This window comes from Cariama cristata, unplaced genomic scaffold (genome assembly GCF_000690535.1).
Source record: "Cariama cristata isolate BGI_N322 unplaced genomic scaffold, ASM69053v1 scaffold996, whole genome shotgun sequence".
Lineage (NCBI taxonomy): Eukaryota > Metazoa > Chordata > Aves > Cariamiformes > Cariamidae > Cariama > Cariama cristata.
In genome coordinates, this window is record NW_009621355.1 from 57790 (window position 1) to 68528 (window position 10739).

The 10739-nt window shown below is 39.0% G+C and overlaps 1 protein-coding gene across 1 annotated transcript in view; it reads left to right on the forward strand.

Annotated features, from left to right (window-relative positions):
- Positions 1–10739, forward strand: part of DLGAP1 (discs, large (Drosophila) homolog-associated protein 1) — a gene marked incomplete at its 3' end in the record, with an annotated part of 137882 nt that overhangs the window by 332 nt on the left and 126811 nt on the right. Inside the window, exon 1 of the mRNA XM_009701921.1 lies at positions 1–640. This exon is cut by the window's left edge and continues 332 nt beyond it. Within this exon, the coding sequence (XP_009700223.1) occupies positions 1–640 (640 nt within the window). The remainder of the gene's footprint in view (positions 641–10739) is intronic.

Consider the following 10739-nt stretch of genomic DNA (forward strand, 5'->3'; position numbering starts at 1 on the left):
CCAGTTTGAGCGACAGCTGCCTCTGAATCGGGATGGCTACCATACTCTGCAGTACAAGCGGACTGCCATGGAGCACCGCAGTGACAGCCCAGGGAGGATCCGGCATCTGGTTCATTCTGTCCAAAAGCTCTTTACCAAGTCCCATTCACTGGAGGGACCATCCAAGGGGAGCGTCAATGGGGGCAAAGCGAGCCCGGAGGAGTCGCAGACGATGAGGTATGGGAAGCGCAGCAAGAGTAAAGAAAGGCGATCGGAAGGTAAGCCCAGATCCAATGCATCAGGATGGTGGAGTTCAGATGACAACTTGGACAATGATGTTTGCATTTATCATGGTCCCAGTGGGGTCATGACCATGGGAAGATGCCCTGATCGTTCTTCTTCCCAGTACTTTATGGAAGCCTATAACACTATTAGCGAACATACTGTGAAGTCATCCAGAAGCAATAATGATGTCAAATGCTCTACCTGTGCAAACCTGCCTGTGAATTTGGACTCCCAGTTAATGAAGAAAAGCTCTTGGTCCTCTACATTAACCGTGAGCAGAGCCCGTGAAGTTTACCAGAAAGCGTCAGTTAACATGGACCAGACAGTGGTGAAGGCAGAGACGTGTCAACAGGAACGGTCGTGTCAGTACCTCCAGGTACAGTGTGGAGAACTGATTGCTCTTAACTGTGCGCTGCCTTGTCTCAGGTGTTTGTGGGGGATGGAGGTTTGCTCTGATATTTCAACTTTCCTGAGAGGTCACTGATCACCAAACAAGGGGCAATGATGCTGAAATTAAAAATAGATCTTTTCCTTTTTCTTCCCCCCCCCCCCTTTTTTTTTTTTGCCAGCATTCAGTATTTCAAAGAAACAGTTCATGTTGGAACATGCTTAATTTTTTTGTGTGGGAAAAATAAGACCTTTCTGTGTACTTTTTGAATTTTTAAGGCAGTCACAGTAGGGGTATAGGGAATTTGATGTTGTAGTGCTTGCACTTAGCATTACAACGTCAATTAACCGAATGTTACCAGGATACAAATTCTTTGATTTCTGTAATTTCAAGATTTGCCTTCAGTTGCTGCTTATTTTATTATGAAAGCTTTTGAGACCCCTTTGAGAAACTTTGGGGTACCTTAACACTCTCTCCAGCAGGAAAACAACCTACTTTCCTTTCTGTCGTAGAATATAAATTCTCATAACACAGTTACTGTAACGTGTCCAGATTTGTTTGCCTGGCTATTCCTCTTTCTCATGGCTTTGAGTCAAAAATAAAAAACCAAAAGGCTGCAATTATTGCTTGTTCTGATTTTACATTTTAGGAGTACATCACCTACTCCCTCACAAGCTGTTTGCAGTTAATACAGCGTCACTATTTTTCACCAGTATTGTATCTTTAAATGTCAAGAATCAGATGTCTGCTCTTGGAGCTATCATACTGCCAGTGAATGTTTGTGGCAGGAACATGGATCAGAAAATATTAAAACTGTTTCATTCTTAGGAGAGCTGTGGATAGCTTTTATGCACTTTAAACTGAGCACTTATGGCACACCTAAGTGTGTGTGTAAGATGGAACAACGTTGCGCAGAGAAGAGAGAAGACCATGAGGAAAAAAGAGGTTTGCTAAGATGATTTGGTTTCATTTTAATGTAGTGGGACTCTTGTCTATTTGTATAGAAACTGTAGCGAGTTTTCTCATATGGGTACCGTAATGAGACAGTCAGCTTCCACATTCTGTTGTTTAAGTCAGGACGCAGAGAAAGCGTAGGACTGAGGCATCCACATTTAAAAATTGATCTTAAAAGGTTTTATTGAATGGCATGCAGAATAATTTTGAATGCCAGGCTTGGGGTTCTAAGATTTTAATGTAAAGAACTGGATCTGTGTATATCGTATTAATTGTTAGGCGAGTGGGGTGGGGGGAGAGGGGCAATACGAATGCTCAGGGTGTGTTTAGAGCTGTGGGTATGGATGGGGAGGGAGAGGGGGTTCACAACAGCCTCAGGTTGCAACCTTTTGAGGGTTTCTTTTGTATTAAGTCTCTTTTGTCTGAATTTTATGAGTGAGAAGAAATCGTAACTTTAAGCGTGATTGTTGTGGTTACTTTGGACCCTGAGATTTCTTTTGTTGATGTTTTTGTTTACTCCTTTAGTCTTCCTCTCAGGTTTAGATAAAATAGCTGACAATTCAGTATGTGACCAGATGGCTAGAAAACAGTGAAAAACTGTGCCAGCATCAGCTTTAAATGAACACCTCCATAGGGACTTTTAGATAATGTTTAACTGACAAGAATAGACTCTTGAAGTGGAATTAGAGGACATTATCTGTGTCTGTATGAAAATATTGTCCAACAATTGTCAAGGGCAGGAATTAGAATAACTAAATTCTCACTTAGAATAACTAAATTCTCACTGTTTCCCATCCTCACTGGTAGTTTTATTTTGGTTTTCATTTCATTTTGCTTCATTTTTTTCTAATTGTATGCTTGTTTATAAAACCTAGGGAAATATAACTGGTTTTAAATTGTTCGTTTGTTTGTTTGTTTGTTTTAAAAAAAGGAAAATCTTATCCAGGCTTCGATTAACTTTGGAAATAATACTCAAGCAGGGTAGGGTAGATTTGAGGAAGCAGGTCAGGCTTATTCTTCTCTCTTGGCAGCTTGAAAGGATGACAAATGGATATAGGTATTAAAAAGTCAGTCTATTTTGAATCCCATTGCCTTTCTCTTCACTATATCACTTATCTTTTTACACTACAAGCCCTTTGGGGCTTGGACTTTGTTCCCTTTTGTGTTTCCACAGTGCCCAGCACAATGGGGCACAGAGCCTAATTGAGGCCTTTTGGCTGTCCTGCAATATAAATATATATTAAGAGCAGCAGAGTATTACTCTGTTAGTGGGCTGCAGAAGTATTCTATATATCTGTTATTTTCCTGGTGACCTTCTCATCATTGTACTAAAAGGCTAGTGTCTATGTTAAAACAGTTAGAAATGCACTAAATGAGATGAAAGCTGCAAATTCATAACAATACCAGACAACTCTGATAATTTAATTTCATTATTATGATGCTTCTTTGTTGCTTTATTTAATTCATTAAATGTTAAATAGATGCTTTTATCAACTCACGTGTAATGTAAGCTGTTGTTTATGGTCCAGGACATAAAACTTCTGATCCTTGAAAGGGGCAACTATTTTGTTCATGCAAACTCTTCTTGTGAGGGTATCTGAATTCAATGAAGGAGTGACTTTTTTTCATCTCAGGGTACTCAGGATAATTTTCTTTATCCTAATAGATCTGAGTATATCAAAGATCACAGATGACATTGACTTCACATTTGCTTGTAAGGGCTTTTATCACAAAAGTATCTGGATGAATTCTCAGTGTAAAGACATGGAAATAACAAACAATTATCTCACTTGGTGTGATATTTTACACATAACCGTTCTGTGGAAGGAGTTGGCAGTAGTTTGTGTTACAGATGGGCTTATTTCTCATAATTTGGAATTTGGATCAAGTGCAGAGTCCTCCTGCATTGCACAGTCTTTCTTTACCCCGTCAGGCTCTGCTTCCAGCCCGGGTGCTCAGGCGCAGTGTCCATCCTTGGAGGTCCAGGGAGGCTTGGCTCAACACTGTGCATCTTCAGAAAGAGGTATTAGCTCCTAGACTAGTCTAAAGGCTCTCAAGCAAACCTTTTCCTCTCACCTGCATTTTGGGAATGGAATCTTTTTTTCCTCTTCTATTTCTCCATTCAGGAATGAGGAGCTGGATAGTGGAAAGATAAGGTCCTTTTTCTGAGCTACTTCTTACTTCAGGAAAGTGCTTTTATTTGATCCAGGTTTACATTTGGACTAATTTGAAGGAAGGTGAGAAGGAACTGTTCGTGTTTTCTCAAAATTCTTTGTCTAAATGGTTTCCCTCCCTTGAGAGAATAATAAAGCAGTAGACAGCCTCTACTTCTCTGGTAGCTTCTTTTCTGGAAAAATTAAAACTAAGCAAAACTATCAAAGACAAAATGTAAACAGCAGTCTTTTTCTGGGAACAATAGGGTCTAACTACATGGGTAGATATTTTTTACACTCTTGTTTTCTACGAATTCGTGATTGTTGAAGCTAATAGAGTATCCAATACACTGCAGAGTTGGTCTCTGATTATAGTTTTGTCATTCAGTATTCCCTGTAATTATTATTCCCATTGTCCTTGGTCCATTCATTGAGAGATGGAGAAAAATACAAAGGATGACATTTTTCATATTATTCCTCTTTTCTTCTTATATGACTCAGTCATATGTTTTCTTTTGATCCCATTTGATGAGGCTGAAGTCAGTTGTGTCAGATACTTGGGGCTGAGGATGGAAATTTTACTTCCGAAAACTGAAGTGCAGTAGGTGGGGATGACGGTGCCGTCATCCGAGTTCCGCATTTGCATCGCTTATGCTTTGGTGGGAAACTGTGAGATATACTATAAAAAAAGATAAGCCAAGTTTCTGGGTGTAATAAGCATTTTCTGGTGGCGAGGGGCTCTGGTTCGTACTGTGCTCAGTTTCCTTTGTGAAGGTTGTCTATAATGTGCATTATTATATAATGTGTAGTGTTAAGAAACTCATAAAGTGAGTTGTTTTCCAGTCTCAGGACAAGGCATTTCCACAGTTTCTTAGGAGATATCGCGCAGTCCCAGCCTCCTGTTACCTGTGTCCATGGATGGCCAAACGGAGGGCATCGCCCTAGGTCAGCATGCTAATAAGGACCAGTATCTGTCATATGATTTCTTAACGCAGTATGTTAAATTATAAAGTGTTTATGACACAGCAGTTTATGTTAGATGTGTTATACTGGGCTTATCTATGCAAATCTCTCTGGATTTTCAGTTAATCTCTACTTTTTCCTCATTTGTGGTGTTTGCGTTTCTGTCGCAACTACCATATTCAAATTAATCTTTCAGTATGTCCTTGTATATCTCTATATAAAAGTTGTATTGTAATATCCATTAATATTGATCTTCCATTTTTCATGTATCTGAAGACCTGCCTTTTTTTCTCTTAGTCCATTATAATTGAAAATGAACAAAGCGTATATTATTTTCTCTTCAATTTTCCAGTCAGAACTACAAAGTATATGAGGTATAAGTTTCAAAATTTTTACTGAGCTCATATGAAATATACTTCTCGGGAAAGCTAGTGAAACAGTTTGAACAATTGTGAAATAAAATGTCAAATGTTATAATGTATTCTAGGCCAGCTTCCAGGTAATGGAATAAGCATGAAAATGTTTGGAAATTCTTAATTGTTCATTAATTTTAAAATAAACTAGTATCTAAGAACAATAAAACTGAAAAGATATCATTCACAGAAAGCTGTGAAATTCAGCTGTGAAAATTTCAGTTTTAAAATTGTGAGATGAGCAATATGAGTAATGAATAAAGTTAAGGAGTTTGTGGGCACTTGAAAAATATAAACAAAGCATAGAATAGCTTATTTACAAAATATATATTAGTAAAAAATAATTCTATTAAACCTACATCTTGGTTATTTAGCCTACCTGCAAACCTACCCAAGATGTCTTTGCTATATTAAGACAAATATATAGAAGAGTATTTCAGTATAGCTGTCCTGTTCATCTTTGCAGTCCTTTAATTTACCTTAAAAAAAAAAAAAAAGAAATTGTCAGCTGAGTTGGTGAGAATGATCTTGCCACATATTTTACCTTAACAGCTGCTGTGTTCTCATTCATTTAATTGAAACCTGGACTGACCTTTGGTGTCAGAGTAATGCAGCAGTGGGGGCCACCTCAGTGCTAAGAGAGCTGTTCTACAGCAATGTCAGTACGTCACGTTTAGCTGCAATTTTATCTGCTCTTGTTCCTCGGGTAATAATTTTCTGTCCTTTAGTTTTATCACCATTCTGTAACTTCTTAGTATTGACTGTACTGGCACTGATCTTATTTTTTCTAGATTAACTTGAATTACTGTTGGTTCATTCTGTTAACATCCCTACGTTCTAGTAGCGCATCCATTAATGCACGTAATTCTGGCAGCTGGATCCCCGTTTTGTGTGGCCAGTGTACCATATATAGGATTTAGCAACATACTTGGGTGACACTACGTTACGTATACTGTTAAGTCAGAAATCTTTATGAAAACTCTGGCTGCACATAAAAGCTGGCATTTGGTATCTATTTCAGTTCTTTCATGGATAAGATTTGACTCAGTCCTGGATCTGGCCCCTTTCTGTAGCCTTAAATATCTGGAGTGTTCTAATCTTACTATTTTCAGTGATTTCACTGTAAAAAGCAATAAAACAAAAATCTTTGAGACAAATCAAGTCCAGCAAAGAGGACAATTCCAATCTGCAGCTGAGTTTGAAATCCTTAACTTTTGTTGTGGAAACATGCGAAGTGGGGGAAAAAACCACTGAGCGGTGATATGTTTTCCTCAGTCGGTGCAAAGTAATAGGGAATATTTCCCCTACATCCAGTTATTGGTTTTTTGTTTCAAGAATGGAATTTGTAGTACAGGTCTTGAGTGGGGAATCACCGCCGTGCCAGAAGAGTGGTTTGAGCTGAGGGCAGACGGCCACGGTTTCTGCTCGGTCTTACGAGCGCTCTTGCGCTGTGCTTCTTGCAGGGCTGAGCTGCTGTCACCGGTGCGTTGGCAACAAGAACACGAATCTGTTGTGTATGGTTGTCCTTTACCCTGAGCCCGTGCAATGAACTGTCTGGTTTGGACTTCTGATGGATACGTATTTCTCTCACCAACGGCTAAGCAATGTGCCATGCGGTTGGATAAGGCACTGTGATAGTTCTAATGGGTCAGGGCTTCCAGAGACAGTCTTTGAATTGTCTCTGAGAGTCTTTTATGCAAATAAGTTTGTGTCTAATTTTGCTTTACTGACATAACCCCAGCCTGCTAATCAGTTTGTTAGGAAATCTTTGAGTTTTCCTGGTCTCTAGCAATTCAGTTCCCAGCAGATGAGAGTCAGGACCATGACCTTGATTTGATATCCAGTGGGACGCTACTGTAGAGCAGCGGTGATGGTTTGCAGTCACGGAGAAGACATGCTGTGATGTTCTGAAACCAGGAAAGTTTCCATAGAGCTGAATGAAAGCTTCTTACACAGGTATATTTCATTGCTGTAATCCAAAAGAAAGAGTTGTGGAAGTTTCAGTGAAGTCTGTCCACAAAGACATGACAGAAGCTAATAGCCAGCTGGAGGTGGTGGCTTAACTGCATTACGTACAGCTGCTGCCGGTGAGAGCATTAGCAAAGCACCAGAGATTATCCAGTTACAGTCAGCCCACAGAAACAACATAAGGGCAGTTTCTCAAAATGATCTCCCCACCACATCTGTTTTCTTCCAAGGATACACATTCAGCTGCATGTTCTCCATCCACAAGCCAGTTGCCTGCTGGCTGCTTGATAGTGGGCTTCAGCTCACGTGTAGTGAAAGAAAGGTAAAATGACATCTCATTTAACAGTGCTGACATTTGATGCCAACTAGTCACCGTATGCAGGCACTGAAGTGGTTAGGGAGAGAACTGATTCACCCCAAAAGAAGGTATCTAGGAGTGAAAGAACATTTCTCCATTGCTAGTCATTGAAAGTGTCCTTTCAAGGATTGGCATTCATGTTAACAGCCATCCTGTCGTACTTACTTGGGCAAGGAGCCATATCTCATCATAGCCAGCTGCACTGAAAGCTTCAAGGGTATAGAGATGAGAATGAATGTCTGCCCTCTGCCACAGAGAGAATGTCATCCATGAGCTTCCACTGGAGCAGTTTTAGTTGGAGGTCCTGGCCCAGAGTCCTGCTATATGACCTTCAATTATGTTTCCTTCAACTAATAGATGTGGTAGTTGCTGTTTGGCTCCCTTTCTGCAGAATGTGTTTGGGGGTGGCAAACTTGCAGGACCCTTGGCTGGAATCGTTGCATCCATGCGGCCCTCTTCATGGTTGGCTGGATTTTTATGCATAAAGCAGGAGGAGAAAATTTATCTGAAATCAAGATGTGGTTGTTTTGTGTAGGAGACACACATTCCTCTTCATAAAACAGGATGTGAATCAGATGGACAAGCTAGTGGTCAAGGGGGCTTTTGATGAATGAAAATTATGAACTGGAGCGGTGCTTGAAGAATTTTGTCTATTGACTTAGTCTATGAGGATTCTGCTGTTTTAGAAGACTTTCCAAATGACTGCTATGTGAAGGAAGATTGCAGTTCTTCACACAGCTTGTTCAGGTTTGATGCCAGGTGTGGGCACTTAGGATTGAGGAAGTAATGTTCTATCTTGGACAGGGTCTTTGTCTTGGCTATTAATGCTCTTCATGTAAAAAAATATGGAGATAAGTCAGCTAAATTAGATGAATTTACAGTAGAAGCTGATTGCTCAAATAGTACAAGCTAAGGCAAGTGTTGCTGCAGATAGTGAGCACATTAAGTTTGTCCTAAGTAGAAGCAACCTTCCTATCTGCCTTTTTGAAAACTCTTGAGGCTTATGAAACATATATTGTTCTTTAAGCTTTCTAATACTTCCCTTTTTTTGTGTGTGTACTTCAATGATTCTTAATGCATGCACATTGATAGAATGAAATGCTACTCATCTTTATTGGTCTGATTAATTCAATATTCATGAGTGCTAGGAATAGGCTTAGTAAGTGGAAGATGGCAATTGAAACTTCCTTAACAGCATGCAGAAGAGGCATAATAATGGCTAAGAAAACCAAATTGCATGGGTTTGAAAATCTGCACTGAGCAGTCATTAAGCATTGTTCTTCAGTTGTGTGATTTCATTTCATTAAGTATTTGCATACTAATAGAAAGCTAAAGTTACAAGTCTACTGCTGTGAGCGATGGTTAGCCACTCCTTCCAGTCCTTGTGTTTACTTCTATAGTCATCCACATTGCCTTGGCAAAGCACAGGGAGAAGCTTTAATGATTTCAGCTGCAATAAACCAAATCAAACTAGAGATCAATAATGAACTTAATTTGCTATACAGACAGTCTGTTTGCTATTTCATCCAGTAAGGTAAGTTAATAACAATTTGGGGCAAAAAAGGAAATTAGATACTCTAATTTTATTGTTTAGAAATTGAATAAAAAATGTTTTCTTTACCTTTGTCCTTACATTCTGGGTTTATTTCACATACCACTGTGTGTGAGGTTTTGAAATGCATGTTTGAAAACCGGGGGGCCAGTATACCAGTTTCTTTATTTGGGGAGCTAGACTACCTATTAGAAAAATCCAGTTCCTTTATATCAAAAAATGCATTAAAGGAATTGACCAGTCAGTCCAGGCTGGCTAATGACAAAGTGTGAACAGTTCCAGAGCAACATAAATCTTGTTAAAGATCAGGACAGGTAATCTATACACTAAATGAAGCGGAATCCAGGTAATATGTTGGCCGGTGGCAGAATGTTATCTGTATAGTCGGTTCTGTTTACAAAAGAATCTTATATCTGCCAGTTAATCAGAGGAAAGAAACTACAGTCAGGCTTAGCCTTCATACTTGTAATGAACATTTTATTTCTAGGTGTATGCTGAAGTCTTAAGTTTCAGTAAGTTACCTGGCTCAGAGGCCTTTGCTGAATATTTTCTATGTATTTTAAAGTCATAGTGGTCTTCTGTCTCACTGCACTTTTTGTATAAGTAAACTGCACGCTTGACTTTTAGGTTTGTAAAGAAAAAAATCGTACATGATCTTAAAGATCATTTGCAGAATGAAATGTTTCCAGGATCTCTATTACTTCAATAGTGTGAATAATAATAGTTCTATTTGAATAAAAACAATGATGTTCATTGTTGATCTGAGTTTAGCTCTTCCCCCTTTTTCATGAGAGTAAAAACAATCGTGCAAGTGATGTTCCTGCTTGATGTTCTGATACTGAAAAAATGGTATTGCCAAGGTAATTGGATAATATGATTTTCTTAAAAGCATGAAACAGTTTTATCTCAGGTATGGCAGTCTTAATGCCATTAATCCTCTAAGGCAGCAGATACTGTGCGTATGCATTTGTGTGCAGTGTAGTATGCGACCTTGCAAGATGTAATGTTGGCCATTCAAACAAAGTAAGAGCCTGTGGGAAAATTTGTTCAGGCCTCCTGACTGAGAAAAATAAAAGAGCTGGAGGTTCACATAGACACTTTTCCCAGCATTTTTGCAGATCAACAGAAGGAAACACACTACAGAATGTTTAGTACCGTACGTATAGAAACAGAATGCATGAAATAATGTGATCGATTTTATTTTTGCAATTTGTAGTTTTGTAGGGCTTTATGTTTTACTTTTTTTCCCATGATATGAAACACTTTACCGTGACAGTAAATTGCATTGTCTGCATGAGCTGTTACAGCCATTCCTTTTAGGCACCAAAGCAAGCACTCTGAAAATCAGGTCACTTCTTTTAGTAGGTGTTGCTTGAGGTCTTTCACTACAGGCACAGAAGTATTAAAATGTTGACATTATTTTATCTACCTTTATTTTCTAAACAGCAAAATAGGTACAATGAAAGGAAATGCTGAGCTTTAAGGGTTGTTTGTCCTACTCGAGTAATACACAGAGTGCTCTGAGATCCTTTTATAAAAGTATTACAGCTGTTAATAGCCAAGGCAAAAATCTGCCACTTCTAAAGTGGTTCTTTACCCAGCAAGTGCTCTCTGCCACCTACTTGATGTCTTACTGTTTTCTCTTACTCCAGCTTCTGAAATCAGGGGTTCTGACCCCTGTGAAACTGAAATAAGATAAAGGGGAACTGGAACCAAACTTCTTTCC